At 46.5% G+C, this 22,036-nt stretch overlaps 1 protein-coding gene across 2 annotated transcripts; it reads right to left on the reverse strand.

Annotated features, from left to right (window-relative positions):
• Nucleotides 1-1,656: 1,656 nt before the first annotated feature.
• On the reverse strand, nt 1,657-15,693 carry Slc1a6 (solute carrier family 1 member 6). 2 transcript variants are annotated; one of them, XM_015489605.2, is made up of 8 exons: nt 15,446-15,682; nt 14,535-14,672; nt 13,490-13,694; nt 12,414-12,456; nt 10,203-10,546; nt 6,885-7,118; nt 5,675-5,869; nt 1,657-2,238 (listed from the first exon to the last, which is right to left on the reverse strand). In XM_015489605.2, the coding sequence occupies exons 1-8, from the start codon at nt 15,648-15,650 to the stop codon at nt 2,043-2,045; spliced, it is 1,560 nt and encodes a 519-aa protein (XP_015345091.1). In that variant the 5' UTR covers nt 15,651-15,682; the 3' UTR covers nt 1,657-2,042. The 2 variants fall into 2 exon arrangements, with proteins under 2 accessions (XP_015345091.1, XP_048650949.1); XM_048794992.1 differs by lacking the exons at nt 1,657-2,238; nt 5,675-5,869; nt 6,885-7,118; nt 13,490-13,694 and having other exon boundaries at nt 10,374-10,546; nt 15,446-15,693.
• Between the last annotated feature and the right edge of the window lie 6,343 nt (nt 15,694-22,036).

The raw sequence follows: 22,036 nt of genomic DNA on the forward strand, positions 1-22,036 counted from the left end.
GCCCAGTGCCCGACACATGGGGGGCAAACACTCCACCATGGAGCTACAACCACTGATCCAATTATTTTTGAAAACCAGATTGCATGGCCCAAGAAGGACCACGTGCTAAAGGCTCTGTCCCAAGCTTGGTGTCCTTGGGGGGAAATTTGAGAGTTGAAGCCTAGCAAGAGATCACTGGGGGCATGCTCTCAAGAGCTTGCTGGACCTCCTTCTCCTCTTTTTTTGCTTCCTGGCCATGAGGTAAGCAGCTTTCTCTCCTAGGTGCACCTGCCGTGAGACCCAAAATCTGGACCGTAGCTTCCCACACTGTGAGCTGAAGCAAACCTTTTCTCTTTATAAAGTGATCGTCTTGGGTATGAGTCATGGTAAGGGGAAGATGGCTGACACGGACTTAATAAAGAAAACAGGGCTGGAGGAAGGTCCTCACGTGGAAGAACACGGATCCTTTCCTCCTCCATGACATGATCCCTTGAGTTTTCATGACTCCTTCCCACAAAGACCCTCTGGGGCTGCAATCCTTGTGGGGTAGGATAACGTGGTTCTGAGATTCTGGTTGGAGATTGGGAGTCCCTGGCTAGGGCCCCTGGGGTCATATGTGTCGTAGGAGGGTTTAGAAGCAGAGTCTGTGCTCACAATGTGATCTATGGCAAATGCTTTTGCATAGACCATTTCCAAACTCTGACCATAAACGTCCCACATCTGCAGTGACCATGATTACAGAAGCTCTGGAGCCTTCCCCACCTTTTCTGAATTGTTCTGCTCCAGGGCTGTTTTAGGATCCTAAAGAATGGACCTGCACTTGGATCTTCCTCTGTCTTCGGGGGAGGTGCTCAAGTGAACTAATTTAACTTAGAAATAAGTGTACGGTCATGTTACTCATGTTTTCTCCATGAATTAATGTCCTGCCTGGTCCCTTAGGTCACAGGAAAATAACACTATTTCCACCCCTGTGTAGCAAAGATACTCTTGAGGCCAGGCATGGGGATACAATGTCACTCAATCTCAGAAGTCAAAAGCTGGGGCTCTTATACCCACCTACCCTCACCACAGGAAGTTGCTTTCCCCATCTACAGCCTTGGAGTTTGTGCAATAAATGGTTAATTCTGAGAAGTTGGGGTTCCCCAAGCCCACTCATCCCAAAGAAAGGACTGGATTTTGACTGCCTCCTGGAAGACGGCCTCTGATCTTTGGAACCTTCCTGATAAGTGTGTCTGTAATCCAGAGCCCTGGGCCATCCCAGGGAGTCTACGCTAACAATGTGATCTATGGCAAATGCCCATTTTTACTCACCTGGAGCCCTAGACCATGCTGTATCAGACTGACCTCTGAGAGACACTGAAGAACCAATAGAATCACACCTATGTGACCATGCCTTAATACCCCACTCTGCCCACCAGGATTCAGGTGAGCATCCCTGGTTGACAGTACACCATGCAAGTTGTGACACATCATTTCTGGGAGAAGGACGTGGCACACGCAACTGCAGGAAGGAGCTAGGAACTCACGTGTGGTCTACGGACCCTACCCCAACCACTCCTTGCCTTTGCTGAGTTTAATCTCTTACTTTCACTGTGATAAACCATGACCATGAGTAGATGGCTCTTCCAAGCTCGGGGTTTTTCTGGTGAATCACTGAAATCTGAAGGTGGACTTTGGAATTCCAACACAAAGGCCACGGATATTTTTTTTTATTATGAGAAACAGTACAGTTTTTCTTTACCCTCTTCAGTTCCACCAGTCCTTGAGACAATAAAGAACACCAGGTGACCTTTCTTCTTGTTGAACCTGAAGCCTCCTCTCCCCCAAAACCCAGGAGAAAATTTTCCTCCCCTTTCTGGCTCACTCCCTCTCTCAGCCTGTGCTCTGAGACAAACACAGACCCTGAATAGGTTTCACTCCTGCTCCTTTATCTTAGTTCCTCTCACAAAGAAGCCAAGCAGAATTCGTGTGTGCAGCCCAGGGTCGGCTGAGCAGCCAACTGTCCTCAGGGGTCCCCTCCCCAGTCCCCTTCCTTCCTGCCTTGGAGAAGAGCTGAAGGCCCCTCACATGGCACTCTCGTTGCCTCCCCGGCCCCTGGACACCCCCTTTTCTTGTGTCATGAGTGACTTGTAGGGCTTCCCCAGGCTAGGGAGGGTGAGCTCAGCCTCCTGCAACTCCAGCTCCCTCTGGGACAAGTGCTCAATGACGGCCGCTCCAATGGAGTCCCCCAGCACATTGGTCATCGTGCGAAGCCGGTCCCTGGTAGAGAAGAGAGAGAAGCTGCCATTAGTGGGGACTTAAAAAGCTCCACAGAAGAAAGGCTGCATAAGGGGAGGCTCCCTGGGCTCACATTCCAGTCCAGTCTCTGACCATCTGACCTCAAGGGGGACCTCCCCGTCTCTGTCCTCAGTTTCCTCTCCTAACAAACAGAGGCTGGGCCAGCTCTGAGACACTCTGATTTGTTCTTAGCAACGTGATTTCTTTTAAGATGTAAATATTGATAGAGACGATTAGGGGCCATAAGCTGAAATGCATATAGAATCAGGAGGGTAACCACCATGAGTGAGTCAGCCATGATGGGCCAATAGAGGTACTGACCAGGGCAGGCTACAGACTTCCAGTGGGACTCAAGTCCCCACCCACAGCTCCCACTGGGGTGAAAGTCCAGATTATGGATGGGTGGATGGGTGGATAAAAGGAAGGAAGGAAGGAAGGAAGGAAGGAAGGACAGCTGGGAGGGAGGACAGAACAGTCCTTATCTATCTAAAAATACTTTCCTATTGTCTTCACATAAAAGTGGCATTTTACTAGGTACAACATTTTAACTCATAAACCCACCAAGATTTAGCCCTCAAAATTATTTTGTCCATCACTGAAAGGTGAAATTCATCCATCAAAATTCCTTCCGACTTAGTGTTGTAGGTAACCTATGTTTTCTTCTCACTTACAAAATTCTTTTTGGTTTTGAAATTAAAAATTTTTACCAGAGAGAAAAAAAAACACCTATTTTTTGTATGATACAAAGCCAGACCATGCCATGGAGCACCTTCTTATGATTTATACATGAAACAGGTCAAAAAGGAGCTGTTCTGGTCGATGGTAAAACCCTCATGGTTTGTCTCCTCCCTGCTGTTTCCCACTATTAACTCTATGGACTTTGGGGTCCACAGGCCGAGGACTCTCCAAGGACCCCTTTCTTTAAAATTCTAGAACTCTGTCCCTGCTGGATCACAAAACAGTGGGGCGGGGAGAGCTGGCGCCAGGGNGGGTGGGGGGGGGGAAGGGGTCAGTTTCCTGAGGCATCTTAAAAATTCTTCAGCCAGTGCAGAAAGGAAAAACCTGCTCATGCATGATCGCCCTCATGCATGGACTCTAAAGAAAGTCAGAAATCATAGAAGCAGAGAGTAGAACAGTGACTCCCCAGGACAAGGAGGTTGGGATAAAAACACAGAGAGGTTGGTCAGAGTTTCAGTTATAAGATGAACCAAGTTCTGGGATCTGATGCATGGTGACGATAATTACTGATATGCTACTGTATACTTGAAGTTTGCAAAAAGAGTGGCTGTTAGTGTTTTCACTACCCAAAGAAATGGAAGAAATGGGAGTGACCATGTGAAGCAATGGATGTTCATCGGCCTGATGGAGATCATCATTTTACAATGTGTATACATATATCAAATCACATTGTGCACCTTAAATATGTAGGAGTTTTATTTGTCAGTTATACCTAATTTATGCCAAGGGGAGAAAAAAGGACAGAAGTTTTTTAAAAGAAAAGTAGTATGCTGGGTGAGGTGGCGCACATCTATAATCCCAGTGACCTGGGAGGCTGAGGCAGGAGGATGGCAGGTTCAAGGCCAGCCTCAGCAACTTAGTGAGGCCCTAAGCAACTCAGTGAGACCCTTCTCAAAATAAAAAATAAAAAGGACTGGGGATATGGATGAGTGTTAAAATGCCTCTGAGTTCCATCCCCACTGCCAAAAAGAAAAAGAAAAGTAGTTAAATATAGCTCACCACTTTAGAGATGGGAACATTCTGGACCATCCTGGGTCTAGAGATGTCCAGTGCTAGAGCCTAAATTCTTTTTCAAATAAAACTTATTGGTTTTTTTAAAATAAACAAAAGTAAAGAGTCAGAGCAGATCTAGGGATGGGCTAGATCTTAAATCCTGTATCAACTCTGATTGCCCAACTTTGCCTAAAAGGATTCTAAAAGCCCATGCACTACCAGGAAAGGTACTAGTACCCTGTGGGTGCCACCCTCTGCTGGTGGCCTCTGAAACCTCTTAGCAGATTCTAAAATTTTCAACATCAGCAAAGGGAAGATGTGCTGGACAGTGATATTGGTCAAATTATATTGTTACATTGTGTGCATGTATGAATATGTAACAACAAATTCCATCAATATGTACAGCCATAATGCACCAATAAAAAAGTGTGGAAAAAATTAAATTGTCAACATGGAGTTCCAGGAGATGCTTAGCCCAGAGGATGGCTCTGTCAGAACCAATGTGATCAATGGTTGAGCAGATGCTGGGGCTGGTGACAGAGCATGGACTGTGGAGTCCAGCAGACTCAAGGCATGAGCTGTCCAACACTGGACCTAAACCCAGAGTCTCCCTCTCCTCCTCTGTAGAGTGCAGGACATGTGCCAACCTTCTTACTGTGAGCAACAGAGGAGCACAGTGCTAGGACATGATATGTGCTTCAAGGTGTCAGTTACTGCTATCAAAAATATATCCAGGAAGTAAAATTCCATGTGAAGGCCCTGGGTTCAAACCCCAGCATCAGAACCACATAGATAAAATAAAATATTTTTTTAAAAGGAGTAAAATTCTATTTTCTAAAAAGCCACATAATTTCTCCTGAGTTTATCCTGTTTGGATTTGATATCCTTTGGTGGGGGGGGGAGCAGAGCCTTATGAATGGGTCTCAAGGAGGACAGAATGGTAAGTGAGGGAGCCCTTCCCTTGCAACCCCTGGCCCTGGCATAAACAGTGACCTGTGGGAGCCCTTGGGAGGCAGACAGCCCCCTCTGGATAGGTTGAGCTGATTCTATCAGGACCACCTCAAAGCCTTTGTGTTGAGTTTAGAGTGGATCCAATCTAGGAATCTCCAAGCAGTCGATCTCTACCTGCTGCTAACGTATGAAGCATTACCTAGTAGGTCTCATGCAAGCCATCGTCACCAAGGTCTTTCCCTAGGAAGAAGCTGGAAGTGATGCCAAGTCCCCAGATGAACCGAAGAACACCCTCTAAAAGTCTCCCATCCTCACCTTTTCTGATAACTTCACTAAGACATTTCTCATGAGAAGTGCTCATTCTGCTATTTGGGACCTTGATCAAAAGGATTTTTAAATTTTAAACTATCTTTGTGGCATGCTTCCCTACATCTGTGGTTTTTCCCTACATGTGATGGAACCAAAGAATCTATAATTATAACACGAACATTGGGCTATTAGGATATTCCAGCCACACTTTGGAAAATTCTGGGAAAAGGGATGTCTCTCAACAGCATGCGAGGGGAGAAATGTCCAGCACCCTCTTGTCGGCTGTTGACAGCCTCAGGTGGCAAAGTCTCACCTTTAACCTCATCCAGCATCGGGCTCTCCCCATTTCCCCCTTGCAATATCTGAGGCCTCCCCTGACAGCCAGTTCTGGGTCCCTCCTCCCACGGTCCCAACTGAGGCACCTCACCTGATTGTGGTGATCTGGCCCAGGTTGAGCTCATAGTTGTTGACTTGAGCAATAAAAATGGCAGCCAAGGCCTCATAGAGGGCAGTGCCATCCATGTTGACGGTGGCCCCCACCGGCAGCACAAATCGGGTGATGCGGCGGTCTATACCCAGGCCCTCCTCCAGGCAGCGGAAGGTGATGGGCAGGGTGGCAGAGCTGGGGGAGAAAGACACAGGGAGTGGCAGGGGAGAGTGGTGTAGCACTGGACCCAAGGAGGACTCCCCTCGGGAACACGGAGGGGCCAGGTAAGAACACAAGCAAGAGGAGGAGGGCATGGGCACAAGGATCCAGATGGAGAGGGGCGCTCCTCCTCATGAAGGGAGAACTCGGCCTTGCGGACAACCCAGGGTTGAGGCCTCTTGACTCACTTAAAGCCAATGGCATAAAAACCAACAGTCCAGTCCCAGATTGCTGACCTCCCACACCTGGGGACTATGACAAGGGTATCACAGAAGACCCCAATTGCCCTCTGCCTCATGGTGCCCAGGGATAAACCCCAACTACACTAACCCTCCACCCAGAAGAGCCAGAGTGACTCCATTAATGGGTGAGTTTAGTGGAAGGAGTGGGCATCTCTTTGGGGTCAGCTTGCCACAGGATGTGTGCTCTGTCTGGTCAGCTTTATGTCATGCCATGAGAAACCTGGACTCATGGAGCGGGCTTGGGCATCCAGCTCCATGGTGACCAAGGGGTGTAGTGGCACCAGTCTTATTTAGCTACCAATCAGAGGCACGCTCTTCAGTGAGCATTATGAGCAATAAAAATGACATTTTTTCCCATCTATTTGGCTCTTGCATATCTTCTCAAATTGTTTTGAATTTTAGTGATGGGGGATTAATGAGGGGGCTAATAAAGAGCCCCCTAAAAGTACCAAAAAGTGCACAAGGAAGTCAAAAGAGCTTCCAGACACTATCTCAAGGGAAGATGAGACTCTTTGGGCTAGTAAATAACTGAGCTCCCAGGGCATTCTGGAACCTTCATCTGTAAACTCAAAATTGGCCCCTCCATATAAAATGAGTTCTCCTCCATATGAAATAAGTAATGGCCACCTGGGTCTCCAAGAGCCTGTGACATGACTGTGCAACCAGAAGACGTTAATGGTAGGGGGAGAGCGGGACCCTGGAGAGCCCATGGAAGAGAGGAGGAGGGAGAGTGGGGAGCACGGCCATACCTGGAAGATGTGCCCATGGCAGTGATGAGGGCCTGCAGCACCCCCCCAATAAAGGGGAAGGGGTTCCGATGGGTGACGAGGAAGTAGATGAGGGGCAGGACGCCGCCAGCGTGGAGGAACAGGCCCACGATGACAGTCAGTGTGTACATGCCCAGCTGACCCCCAAGGACGGCCATGTCTTCCATTTCCAGAATCTTCCCAGCAATCAGGAACAGGATGCCCACAGGTGCATACCTGGGCAAGCCACACACCTGTCAGGGATCCCTCCCCACCTCCCCTCCAGGCCCACAACACACCCCATCTCCTCCTGCCGCTCACTCACACTCGCCCCACACCAGAGTTCCCATGGGGCCAGGGCATGCCAGCCACCTTATGAGGGCTTCATCCCACTCCCCACTCCAGGCCTCCCCACCCAACTCCAGGACCCCTACCCTAAGCAGTGCAGGGACACTTCTGACCTCTTCTGAACATCATTGTCTGCTGCCCCCAACTCTCCATTCCATATCTGTACTCCTTACCCCTCTCCCATCAGTGCATGGTCTCCTGCCTCCCCAGCCTGGGCCCTGTCACCGCTTCTCCTACGGACACCTCGAAATCACCTCTGTATTCTCCACTCATTCAGCAACTACCTAATGAGCACTGTTTTCCAGGGGCATGCTCCCTGTCCTCACGGCACTTACACGTGGCCAGCGACTGAATGTTGGTGCCCTATCCCGCCCCCCCCCCCTAAAAAAAAAAAAAACCACGTGTTGAGATCCAAATCCCTAAGGTGTGGCATTAGGATGCAGGGACTTTAAGAAGTCATGAGGGCAGGGCTCAATGATGGATGAGCATTTATATAAACGAGAGGTGCTTTGCTCTTTCCACCATGGGAAGACTCGGGGAGAAGACACGGTCCCTGAACCAGAACAGCCCTCCCCACACACTGAATCTGTGGGTGCCATGATCTGGATGGAATTTCCCACCCTCTAGGACTGTGAGAAATGAATGTTCCTTGTGTAAGTCACCCAGTCTGTGGAATTTTTGCTATAGTCCAAATGCACTAAGACACATTCTAATGGGGAAAACAGGAGGTACTCATAGAAACGCGAAATCCTTGGGGGACATGTTCTGAGACAGTCCTTGGAAGCCTGAAACTGAGGACAGTGCTGGAGCCTATATATATATTCCATGTTTTCCCCCCAATAAATACATACCAATGGTAAAGTTTAATAAGTTAAACTTTAAAATTAAATTAGGCACAGGGAGACACAATAGCCAATGAAACAATGAATCATGATACAGCAACTTGCTGTAATGACGGTTATTTAAAACTCATGAACTGCTTATTTCTGGAATTTTCCACCTGATATTGTTGGACCCCGGTTTACCGTGGGTAACTGAAATCGCAGAAAGTGAAACAGTGGATCAGAGGGGACCACCGCAATAACAAACGCCAGGTTGTGACAAGTGGTGGTCAAGCAGGACTTCTCAGGAGAAGTGACTAAAGTGGAGCGCTGAATGGTGAGAAGGAACCGTGTGCATGTGGAGGGAAGCTCTTCGGCCCAGGGCAAAGTCCCTGAGGGAGAAGGAAAAGAGGAGGCGAAGGAAGCAGGATCCTCGGGGCCCAACTGCCTTTCCCACGGCCTTAGTCCATTGCTGTTGCTATAACAAAACACCGCGCTGAGGCTGGGGAATTTGTACAGAAAATTAATTTCTCACATTTGGGAGGCTGGAAATCCAATACCAAGGTTCCAGCCTCTGGGGGGACCTTCTTGCAACACATGGCAGAGGGCATCACGTGACACAAGCCCGAAGCCCGTCAGCTCAGGTCTCCACTCCTCTTCTTATAAATCCACTAGCCCCATCACAAAACCCCACTCTTATGACTTCATTTAACCCTAATTACCTCCCAAAGGCTCTTCCTCTGAATACCATCAACATATTTTTGAGGATTAAGTTTCCAACACATGGACTTTTGGGGGACACATGGAGACACAGCGCACACAAACCAGCCCGTCACTCAATCCTGTGAGCTTCTGCCTGTGGTCTGTCCCCCAGGCTGCCACTGCTAACTCCTCTGTCTTCAGGAATGGAAGTCCTTCTTGATCACTCTCACGGTGAACGTAACGGAGGAGGTGGGAACCACTTGGAAAGTCAGCGCAATAGCTTGGGTCAAAAAAGGAGGATGCAGGGGACTTCTCCGGCCCTATCTGTGTTTCCTAAGCTGGCTGGAGTGAGCTCTGGTACGTGGTTGCAGAATCCCCTCCAAGTCAAACCCCAAGACCTGTCTTACGCTTCTCCGTGGCCTCCATCCTTCTGCTTCACCCCCTGCAAAACGCCTCAATCCTGGATCAATTGCACGTGACTTCTTACCTCTGATACTCAGTCACCTGGCACTCCTGCACATTTTGCCAAACCAGGCCAATGACACCACTGTAAATTCATGGTTCCCAGTTCTGTTGGGCCTCCAACACTCCCCGTTAATTCTCTGCTTATTCTTGGTAGGCTTTCCCTTCTATTCCCATCAGAAAACTTTCCAAGCTGTCAAATTGGCCTGAAGTCTCCTACACAACTTTCAAATTATTTGGGATGATGCTTGGATATGATTTACACTCCCCAAGAGTTCATGTACTGGGAGTCTGGTCCCCCGGGTGGCGATGTTAAGGGTAGTGGGACCTTTAAGAGGTGGGGCCCAGTGGGAGATCCTTAGGTTAATGGGGGCATTGCACTTAGAAGGGATCAAGGCTGTGCTTACGGGATTCTGAGTTAGTTCTAGTGAGAGTTGTTGTAAGAACCAGCCTAACCTCTCAATCCCTCTCTGGCTTCCTGTCTTGTGATATAATCTTTGGCTCTTGGGTGTGCCATCTACTGGGAGATCCTAAACAGTCAAGCTAATGCAGGCACCATGTCCTTGAACCAACAGAACTATATGCTAAATAAACCTCTTTTTTATGAAGTTATCCAACCTCAGGCATTTAGTTATAGTAATGAAAAACAGACTAATACAGGAATAAAATCCACAGTATGTTTGGTGTGCGTGGAAGAACGAATATAGATGAATGAGTTTCAATGAATGAATGAATGAACAGTTGGTCAACACACAGAAGAATGAGTGAATGCACAAAGAAGATAGTCAACAAGTGAATAATTCAGTGCAGAAATACATGATGAGTTAGTGAGTTTGCGAGTGAATTAACCAATACATAGAGTAGATGAGCGACTTTGGTCAAATGTCCCCAATCACTTCAACTTCCACACAGCCTGACTGGTCCCAGCCCTGGCTCTGCCCTTCCCGTGTACCAACACCACCGCCCCGGGGCACAGCCCAGCACTCACCAGATGATGATGCCCACCAGCCTCATAATAGCCTCATTGAGGCTGTCAAAGAAGTCCCTCAGGACCCGGCCCTTGTGTTTCATGCCACCAATGACCAGCCCAAAGGCCACAGAGAAGACCACGAGGCCCAAGGCATTGATACCGTTGGCTGAACCCGGCACAGGCACGGTCTCCTCAAAGCTGAGCACCTCCTGCAGGGTGCCCAAGGCCCGAGTGACATTTTCCAGGATGCTGGTTTCATTTTCCATTGAGGTCGGCGGCAGCATGGAGGCACCCAGCTCAGACCCATTCTCTGTCCGCACCACGGTCCTGGTCACCACCCTCGTGCTGTACTGTGTCTTGAACTGAAATGCAGAGAGATGGGGCCCAGACTCAGAAGCAGAGTCACCTGGAGAAAGTCCTAAAAACACCAATTCCTGGTTCCCCACCCCAGAAAGTTTTATTGCTGAGGAGAACAGGGCCAAGGCATAGAAGGAGGAGTGAATTAATTACTACAGCCGTGACAGAATATGGAACGGAGGGTCCCCAAAAAATTAAAATTAGAACACCATATGATCCAGCAAATCAGAATCACGAGGAGATGCAGATGGAGCATCCCTAGTCCGAAAATCCAAAATCCAAAATGTTCCAAAATCTGAAATTTTTTAAGCACTGACATGATGCATGTGGAAAATTCCACATGCCTGACTTCATGTGACAAGTCACCATCAAAACATAGATGCATTGAAAGTGTTGCATAAACATCACCTTCGGACTACATAGGAGGTATGCATGAAACATAAATGAATTTCATGCTTCTATTTGGGTCCTATCGCCAAGATAGCACATTATGTATATGCAAATATTCCAAAATCTGATAAAGTCAAAAATCCAAAACACTTCTGATCCCACGCACTTCAAATAAGGGATACACAACCTGTTCCTGCATTCCCACACTCCCTGCAGCACTATTCACAACAGCCAAGCTATGCAATCAACCTGTCTCTACCAATGGACAAATGGATAAAGAAAATGTAGAATATATTCATGATAGAATACTATTGTGCCTTCAAAAATAGAAAGAAAACCTTGAAATTTGCAACAACTTGGATGACAATAGAAGACACTGTGCTTAGTGAAATAAGCCAGACATAGAAAGACAAACACTGTATGATCTCAGACGTACATGAAATCCACAAAAGGTAATATCATTGAAATAAGAGAATGGTCACCCAAGTCTAGGTTGGTTGGTGGGGAAAAGTTAGGGAGATGTTGATCAAAGGGCACAAAATCTCAGGTAGGAAGAAGTTCAAGAAATACACTGTACAACAGGGTGGTGCTAGTTAATAACACTGTACTGTGAAAATCACTGAGAGTAGACGTCAAGTGTTCTCAACACAAAAATGCGTATGTGAGGTAATGTATATGTTAATTAGTTCAATTTAGCAGTTCCACAATGTATACATATTTATGCCCCATAAATAGACAGTTGGCCCTCCACATCTGTGGATTCCCTTTCATGGGTTCAATTAACCATGGATCAAAAATATTTGGAGGAGGGAAACTGGCTGTGAACTTAACATGTACAGACTTCTTCTTGTCACTATTCCCTAAACAATTCAGTACAACAACTATTCTCATTGTGTTTGCATTGCTTTAGGCATGACATGTTATCTAGAGTCGATTTAAAGTCTCTGGGAGGACAGGTTCTATGCAAACACTCTGCCATTTTACATCGAGACTCGAGCATTCCCAGATTTTATAATCTTCAGGGAACCAATTCCCTCCTGATATCAAAGGACAACTATATAATTTTTGCTAATCAAAAAACAAATTTTTTAAAATTAAAAAAAGCGTTGAAAAATGAGTGAATGAATAGACAAATGAGGGCGTGAATAACCAAGCATGAAAGAGTAAGTGTAGATTCCGCATTTTCATAAGCTCCCTGGGCCGTGCTCAGCCAGACTTTAAGGCCTCTCTCTTCACTATGTGTGGTCAGAAGTCCTGGAATCCCTACCCCAGCCCAGGCTGCCCTGGGCCTAAGTCCTCTTGTCCTGATCACCACACCTGAGGGAACTCGATCCATTCTCCTGGATTCCTCCATAGGCCCCTCCTGCCCGTCCCTCTCTCAGCTGCTTTTTCCCACCCCTCAGGCTTGGGTCACCCACCCAGCAACAGGCCCCACCATGGCCCTCCCAGCCACCTTGATCCAACTGGGTGCTTCCCACTGACCTGTTTGAAGCAGGCCTCCACAAGGTTGGGTGGAAACATATTTCTGCAGAAAAACATCAAAGGAAGAAAAAGTGGTTAGACCTTGGAAGAGAGCCTGGGGCGATACTTGTAATAATAACAACGATAATAATAATGTCAACCAACATAGGAATGCTTAGTCTAGGCCAAATGCTGAGTGAGGTACCTGACCTACACCATCTGATTTAACAGGTCTTCACTGGAGGGCCTTATGTAGTTGTCCAAAGCCCCACAGCTGCTAAAAGGTGCAGACGGGCCTAGCTGTGGTTTGCCTAGGGTTTGTTCCCTCCAAAACTCATGGTGAAAATTGATTGCAGAGTATTGGGAGGTGGGGCCCTCAAAGAGATGATTAGGTCATGCTGGCTTGGCTCTCGTAGATGGGTTAATCCATTCATGGATCAAGGGCTTTAGGGATTAATGAGGAGTGGCTTTGTTATAAAAGTAGGCTCTCTCTAGCACACTTGCTCTGTCTCACCATGGGATGCCCTCCGCCATGTTCTAATGCAGCAAGAAGGCCCTCACCAGATACCAACACCATGTTGTTTGACTTCCCGGCCTCCAGAATGTTAGCTAAATAAAACTTTGCTCCTTACAACTCATCCAGCCTCGGGTATCCTGTTGTAGTAACAGAAAATAGACTAAGACAAACCTCAGATCCAGGTCTATCTGACCCCTATATCACCTCAAGACTTCAATCCAATGAGACCCCAAAACACCAGAGACAGTTCCTAAAAATCATCCAAGTCCATGTAATGCCCTAGCTGGTGACTAGGGCAGAAATACTGCCAACCTTGATTTTCTGTCTAAAAAATCTTGCTGCATAAAAGGATCATTCACCCTCAAATGGAGCTTGGGCTCCAAGACACTGCAGCTATAGCCTCCCCCCAGCCTAAGGGTACAAAGATCATATCCTAGCTCTCTTGGAGGATATGTGCAAGGGCAAAGGGCAACAAATAGGTACCAAAAAATAGGAACCAAGGGGTGTCACCATTTCCAGGATGGGTTTGCCTGCCTTGCTGCATGTTCATCCGGAAATCCCATCAAAATTAGAACATCACCTGACCAGGTCCATGAAGGCGTCAGCTGTGGGGATGGTCTCAATGCGGCCCTCGCGATGCAGCCCCTCCTTGGAGCCCTTCCCAGGATGGATGATAGTGACCATGAGGATGCCAATGAAGACCGCAATGACCGTGGTCACCATGTAGTACACAGCTGCCCTCATGCCCATCCGCCCTGTTGCCTTGTTGTCCAAGGATGCCATACCTGAGGACAGACAGTGCAGCCCCCGTATCCTCATTCATACCCCATCACCTACTCCCCATCCATCTGTTCCACCTCCCAAACCACCAACTCAGCAACCACTGCCCCAAACATCCTGTCCCCCTACACCTCACCCAGGGTCCCCCACAATCAATTCATCCACACCACCATCCCATCCCCATTCTGTTTTCCATAAACACCTTCACATCCCACCCCATTCTTTACCCCAAACACAACTCCACCATCCACACTACCTTCCCTCTAACTCAAGCCAATCTTTTCAACCCCAGCTCTACTGACTCCTATTTGTACATAACCTCATCTTCATCCTACTCCTTATCCCACAGTCCACCCAATCACAGCTCTCCACCCACCTCACTGTAGGCTGAGTAGATACTGTTGGTGCTCCCATCCCACTCCCTTCCCTACCCCGCATCCTAGCACCTCCACCTTACTAACCTTGTATACCCTATTCACATCCACCTCTTGCCCATCCACCCTCTAGCCCAGCTACCTTCCTTAGCTGCCCATCCCTCCCTCCAACACCTTTCCTTCCCCTCTGGATAACTTGAGCCCTGAAGGCTGGCATTTTACCTCCAAAGAGACATACAGGAAAGCTCCTGGGATAAGTGCTGTGGGTACCTAGGAGCAGGAACCTCACTCTGGGTTCTAGTCAAGGACCTGGGTTTTGGTCAGGACCGTGGGCCACGCCAGGCTCCATGTTTGAGTTGCTGAGTTGGAAAGGTGATCCCAAGCTCCCATGCTGGGAACTGTCTTGGCTCTAGGTTCAAGACTGGGTTCTGAATGGGTCTTGAAGGTCAACACGAGCCTGGGCTCTCTCACCTGTGACCAGGCTGGAGACAATGAGGGGCAGCACCAGCATCTGCAGCATTCTCATGAGAAGCTCACCAGGGAAGGAGAAATACTTGATCTGACGGTAGGTGAGCTGGTACGGGCGCAAAGCAAAGGCTAGGCTGACCCCTAGAGCCAAAAAGAGGGGTCCATGTAGTGGAGTGTGGGTCACTCAGCCCAGACAGGACCCACCCATTCCAAGAAGGCTTGTGGTAGGGGGATCAGTGAGAGAAAGAGAAAAACGTTCTACAAGTACATGCACTTGTGTGCACATTGGCACAGGTGTACATCGCAGAAATGTAAGATTTGTTACATATTGATACGTGTGCAGATGTTTTCACCCATTCAAGCACACACATGCATGCACATGTGAGTGCACTCTCATTTGTGAGCTTATACATCTGCCTGTGAATGTAAGCCCATACACGTGAATATGCACCTGCATTTTCTTGGATGTGTCCATACACGAGACTTGTGCATATGTTACTATTTTCAAACACGGGGGGTGTACATATATTTAAACACTTAAGTCTGTAGATATATGTTCAGGAGAATGCCCATGTGGGAATGGATGTGCTTGTAAGTTCTAATACATTCAGCCCTCCATATCCTCTGGCTCTGCTTCTGGTACCACAAGACAACTGTATATTTGTGTAAGTGTGCACAGGAATTTGCACCTGTAAATTCTGAGCACCCATAAAATATGTTCATGTTTGTGCACGTGTAAACTGTGTACAGTACACATGTACATATGTGACAAATGTGACAATGTGTGCACACATAGGAGGTTGGAACAGTGGCAGGTGGGACGTGTGTGCAGGTGAGAGTGGCCGGCTGGAGCAAAGACACAGGCAAGCAGGACGTTTCCCGGAAGTCCCCGCCCTCCCGGAAGCCGGGCTCACCTATGACCACGGCACTGACAGTGAGCAGGATGAAGGCATTCCGGCGCAGGAAGCGCAGCACGTGCTCTCGAGTCATGGTCTGCAGGCGCAGGCGCGTGCGCAGCGCTCTCTGCTGCATGCTGTCCTGCAGCCCCTGCAGCCAGCTCACCCCGCCAAGGCGCTGGCCGCTCTCCCGCAGGAACAGGCTGTTGCCGTGGCTGCTCATGGTCTACCTGCGGGAACAGAGGAGCCCAGGTCTGAAGGCAGGAGTGGTGGAAGGGGAAGGATGGGAGGATGGTGGGCACTGGAGGAAGCTCACAAGGCAAGGGAAAGATGTGTCCATCTGTTGGGCTGTGCCCTTGCTAGGACACCTGGGACACTGCCTGGAGTTCAAAAGTCATGTCCTGACAGCAAAGGGTCAAGGTCTCCAGAATCATTCCTGGGCATAGCTGGGAAGAGCCGGGAAAGAAAGCCATAAAATTATTAACACTTTCGCCATTTATGGCTTCAGTCCCCTCCATATTTCACCATTAGAAGAATTTGGGGGGCTGCCCCACCTCTCGATCCAAATTGCTGAATGCCAATTGCATGCAGAGACCTGGACAAAGCACCTTCAGGCCAGTCCCAAAGTTAATATAGTTAGGTGTCTGACCTGGAGATAACCAGAGTCAGCTTTCCACAATGACAAATCTGCAGCTACCTGGCAAACAGAGGACACCCAATAAATGTAGCTGCCTGCGTGAATGCTCAGGTGAGCAACAGAGGGAAGGGGAAGCCACAGGGAGAGCAACAGTGACAATTCTTGTCTCCACTGTGATATTCATGAGCCTCTCCAGGGTCTCAGGCACTAAACTCGGATGCTTCTCACTTCAGACACTAGTGTTTCTTACATTTGGCCATATCCAGATATCCTTGTAAAAAGTATTATCTTTTTAAAAAGTATCCAAAATAGAAACTTCAGAACGCTACCTGGAATGTTGTTTTTCATAAATATAAATAAAACACATATAAAAATAAAACCTGCCCATCCATTTCCCAACTAAATACCTCAAACATATGGAGCAGCTTAGAAATGGTTACTTTCATTGACCTGAGAAATTTTCCCTTCATGGACCCCTTTCTCAAAAAAAAAAAAAATATGTTGAATTTAAATTAATGCAGTTCAATTGGAACTACATTAATGTAAAGGAAAATACAGATAATCTTGACTTACAATGTTTCAGCTTTCCGATGTTTCAAAGTGAAACATATTTGGTAGAAATCGTACTTTGGGGTTTTTTTTTTGTTTTGTTTTGTTTTGTTTTTAATTTTTATTTTTTTTAGTCATACATGACAGTAGAATGCATTTTGATATATAATACATACATGGAATGTACATACATCAATCATATTGTCTATTCTATTCTGCCTAGAAATCGTACTTTGAATGTTTAATTTTGATCTTTTCCCAGGCTATGATAAGTACCATGACACTGCTGGGTGATACTGGGAGGCAGCGGTAAGCCCCAGCTACCAGCCAATCTGGCCATCATGAGCAGAAACAACCCACGTTCCACAGTGTGCTGTGTTGCTAAGCTCTGGTATTCAGTGGTAGATTCGAGGCTTTTTTTTTTCACCCCAGTGCTGGGGATGAAACCCAGGGCCTCACATGAGATGGTCAAGTGCTCTATCATTGACTTACATGCCCAGCTCTAACATGCATTTTTGACTTACAGTATTTTCAGCTTACAAGGGATTTATCAGGACATTGCCCCCACTTCCTGACAACAAACTTATGACTATTATTCTGTTTGTTGATTGGTGGGTTTTGGGTGGGGTTTTTTTGGGAGGGCGGAGGGAATCGGGGATTAAGCTCAGGGGCACTTGGACACTGAGCCACATACCCAGCCCTATTTTGCATTTTATTTAGAGACAGGGTCTCACTGAGTTGCTTAGCACCTTGCCTTTGCTGAGGCTGGCTTTGAACTTGCGATCCTCCTGCCTCAGTCTCCCAAGCCTCTGAGATTACAGGAATGCACCACTGCTCCCAGCAATTGGTTGGCTTTTGAGATGGGATCTCACTATTGCCCAGGATGGCCTTGAACTTACAACCCTCCTGCTTCAGTTTCCCAAGTAGCTGGAATTACAAGCACACACCACCACACCTGCTGATACGTTATTTTGGAGCTAGATGGAGATGATGACCGTACAACATTGAGAAAGTACTAAATGCCACTGAGTGCCACTTTCAATGTTTGATCTTATCTGAATTTCACATCAATTTTAAAAATTTTCTATCAAAGCTCATTCTAGATGAGAATGGGCACTGTCCAAAATAGATCAATGTGGCTAAATTGACACAGGTTATGCATCCATCACATTACATGTATGGCAGTGATAACATTTTGCTTAAGCTCATGAGGAAAATATGTCATGAGAAAAATGTTGACATTTCAATTTTAAAATGATTAATGAAACAAGTACTTTCTGCAATTCAACTCCTACAAGAAAAAATAGATCTATTAATATTATATATTGGATCATTTTCTTTGACCTAAAAGTTCAATGCTTTCTTCTTATTTTTAAAGAAATGAAAATGTTTGTTTCTATGGGTCCCTGAAAATATCCTGGGCTCTGGGCACTGAGCCTCCTTGCCTGGGGAAGAAGCCACTGACCTACACTGACCTACTCCCAGCAAGAATGGCTGCAACCCTGTGCCAGGTGCAAAAAAAATTCTTTAGATAGACTCCCAGGCTCCCCCAACCATTGGTCTCTCTATCAAGGCAGCAAAGAAATATGGCAGGAGAATAAAGGGTGGGAGGAAATGAAGATGAAGCCTTCCATTCCTCTATCTGTGACCATGTCCCATGGGACAGTCCTCTGCTACAGCCAAAGCTCTCCTTTGAGTCCCTGCCCTGCCTGTTCAATCCCGAAGATAATGTCTCTGCCCACCACCCCTCCATGTGATCCCCAAGTGCCACACCAACTTTGCTCAAGAGTCTTATCTTAAATTCCTTTCAGTTTCCCCTTGAGTGGATGTCTGATTCCTGAGCAATACGCCAGATTCATCCGACTCAGGGGAAAAGCTCTCCAAACCAACAGAAGACATTCAGTATTGTACCCTGTGCTGGACTGTGTCCCTGATTTGTTTACCTGGTTTACCTGTGATTGTGACACTTATAAAGGCTACTCTCTGAGGGATCATGCCCCCGCCACCCCTCCTCACTCCCAATGCCTGAAACATCCAGGTCATGGCAGAGCATCTCTTGGTGGCTTCAGTTCCACCATTAGGTAGGTCCCTAGGTTTCTTTTTCCTGCCACTGGCTAAGCAGCTGTTTCTCTGGAATCACTATCTTCTTGTCCTCCTCTGCTCCTCATCTTCTTCCAAGGGATGGGATGTCTGCCTCAGTCAAGGCCCCTGCATCCTCCAGGTCTGAACCTGGTTTCCAACCTGCAGCCCAGGAGGGATTCTGCTCCAGATGGACAGGTCACCTGAGACATGAGGCTGCTTCTCACCTTGCTGTAAAAAACTCATAGTCACAAACCAGAAACTACGCAGGAAAAGGACAATTCCTCCCTCTCCTCATTTATTAAGTTCCCAGTCATTAAATGGTAGCACAGATTTGCCCCTGGACACCAAGAGAGTGTTCAGCTGAAATCCAAACTAGACAGGAAAACTCCAGAGCCTGGAGTTTTGACTCTTTCCTTTCTTCTTCCTTATAAGATGTAGGACAGCACAGGTGGCCTCCATATCTGCAATTCTACATCCACAGACTCAACCAACCTAAAATCAAAAATATTCAATAGTAGAAGGTGTGCTTAGCATGTGCCAGGCCCTGGGTTCAATTCCCAGCTCCAAAACCAAAAATAATAATAATAATAATAATAATAATAATAATTGCACCTGTACTAAGCATGTATGTACTGGTTCTCTAAATAATATCATATAACTACTATGTACATAATATTTATATTATATTAGGTATTATAAATTATCTAGACAGGATTTGTAGTATATAAGAGGATGTGCATTAATTCAATGCAAATATTAGGCCATTTTATATAAGGGACTTGAGCATCCAAGGGGTTTGGTATCCCTGCAGGTTCCTGGAACCAAACCCCTGCAGAGACCTAAGGACAGCTTGCTAGAGCAGGAGTTGACAAATCATAGTCTATGAGCCAAACTCAGCCCACTGCCTTTTTTTTTTTTAAAATAAAGTTTTACTGGCACACAGCCGGGTTCATCCATTATGTATTCTCTACTAATGCTTTCAGGCTCAATGGCTGAGCTAAGTGGTTGTAACAGAGGTCACATGAGCAGAAAAACTGAAAAAAATTTTACTCTCTGGCTCTTTACTAAAAATTAGAAAATAAAATAAAATTTTAAAAATCGCCAACCTCCAACCTAGAGAAAAGCATACATGAGCTCTGTCTTTCAAACCCCAATACCACCTTGCAGGAATAGGCCCAGGACTGCTGTGTAGCTCAGATGGCTCAATGCACTTGGTACATGATGACCACACGTGATGACCACAAAACAGAGGTCAAATGTGGTTGATAAAAACAGACACTCAGGGGCTGGGGCTGAGGCTCAGCAGTAGAGCATTTGCCTTGCACGTGTGAGGCACTAGGTTTGATCCTCAGCACCACATAAAAATAAATACACAAAATAAAGGTATTGTGTCCAAATACAACTAAAAAAGAATATATATTAAAAAACAAAAACAGACACTCAACAGACACACAATTGAGGACAGAGAAAAAGGCTCAAGCTGAAAGGAGACTATCTTCCTATCAACTTTCGCAGTCCTGTCTTCATGGTAGAAAGGTATAGCTGTGGCTTATCAATTAAAAAAAATACATAAATTTTTATTTTTTATTTATAACTGACACACCATAATTGCTCATATTTATGGAGTGCAATATGATAATTCAAAACATGAATATGATCAGGGTATCAGCATTTCCGTCTCTTTAAAATCACTTATCATTTCTTTGGGTTGGAAGCCTCCGAACTCCGCTCTTCTAGCTCCTTGGAAAATATATATAATAAATTGTTGTAAACTACAATCACCCTACTGTGCTCTACCACTCAGGAACATATTCTTCCTAACTGTTTTCAGGTCTTGTTCTCTGTCTCCCTTTACTCACCAGCTTTCCACCCTCTAGTGACCACTAACTAGTCTAACATCTGTGAGATCAACTATTTTAAGCTTCCACATATGGCTGAGAACACACAGCATTTGTCTTTCTGTGCCTGACTTAAAAAAATAAAATAAAATAAAATTGATTTTAAAATGCTTGATTCGAGCTGGTTCTCCCAAGAACTTGACCTCAACTTGGGCCCCTCTGGATCTCTCTGAGACGCGGGAGGATTATTCTCCCCTCACCCTGGGCTCTCTTTTCTGGTCTGTCCTGATTCTAAACCCTCACTTAGCCCTGTCGCTTAAGCTTCCCAGAAATGGTCCTTATAGAGTCCCAAGTCCCTTCAGGGTGAGGGCCTTGAGGCTGGGTCTCCTTCCGCATCCCCCAGCCTCAGGACTCTGATGTGAAGAGATGAGGGGCTGTCCCTAGACACAAAGAGGAGAAAGAAAGAACCTCCTAACCCCTAAGGCCAAAGCAAGAACTAAATCAAACCTTCAAGACTGAGATCCCTGAAAATAAAGGGTTGATTGAGCTGTACAGATGCTAGCCAAAAGGTGACAGGACCAGTCTTAGGACAATCTCCCAAAGTGACCAGCCGCATGGCCAGATGGCAGTTGAAACAAGGGGCCAGGGTGTTTCATAAAAAAAAAAAAATTGGAGATAAGAAACAAGTTACTTACATTGACCTTATGTTGGCTGTAAATAAGAGGGCAGGGCAGGGGACGCAGGCAGAGCCCTGGGACAGAAGGTTAGTCTATGAAGAGTTCTTGCTATTTCTTGGTTAGTTCCAAGAGCAGAATCTAATGTGGCCTTGGAGAGTGATGGTCAGAAACAGGAAAGCAATGTAAAGCAGGTGTTTTTTTGTTGGGTTGTTTTGGATTTTCCTTCTTCTTTTTCTTTGTTGATTTAGTTTAAAGCCTTGACTTACAATGACCTCTCTTTCCTCCCGCCATTCTCTGGCTTATAACTTATTTTAGGACATCTCAGAGTTCTTATCACAAAGCACCGTGGCCAAAGCAAGGAGGTTTGCTATACATTTTATCTCAACACTGTGCTAGCCAGAGGAGTGAAGAAAGGGCAGGGAAAGATGAGGAGAAAAATCACATCTCTCTCTCTCTCTCTCTCTCTCTCTCTCTCTCTCACACACACACACACACACACACACACACACACACAACCTGAACACACAACCTCACATGCCTCTAATGTGCAACTACATATACACAACCGCTTGCGGACACCATCATACACAAACTCTTCAAACATACAACCACACACATCTCACACACATGCAACTCTATGCATGCAGCACCAGTCATACAATTCTCACACCCGCTCGCGCCACATCCATGTACACCATCAGACACATTTTCACTGTCCTGCACAACCAACCTTCATAAATCAAACTGCACACAGGCAATGATATTAACACAATTCATTCTCTCTCTCTCTCTCTCTCTCTCTCTCTCTCTCTCTCTCTCTCTCTCT

Source organism: Marmota marmota, unplaced genomic scaffold, assembly GCF_001458135.2.
Source record: "Marmota marmota marmota unplaced genomic scaffold, marMar, whole genome shotgun sequence".
Taxonomy (NCBI): Eukaryota; Metazoa; Chordata; class Mammalia; order Rodentia; family Sciuridae; genus Marmota; species Marmota marmota.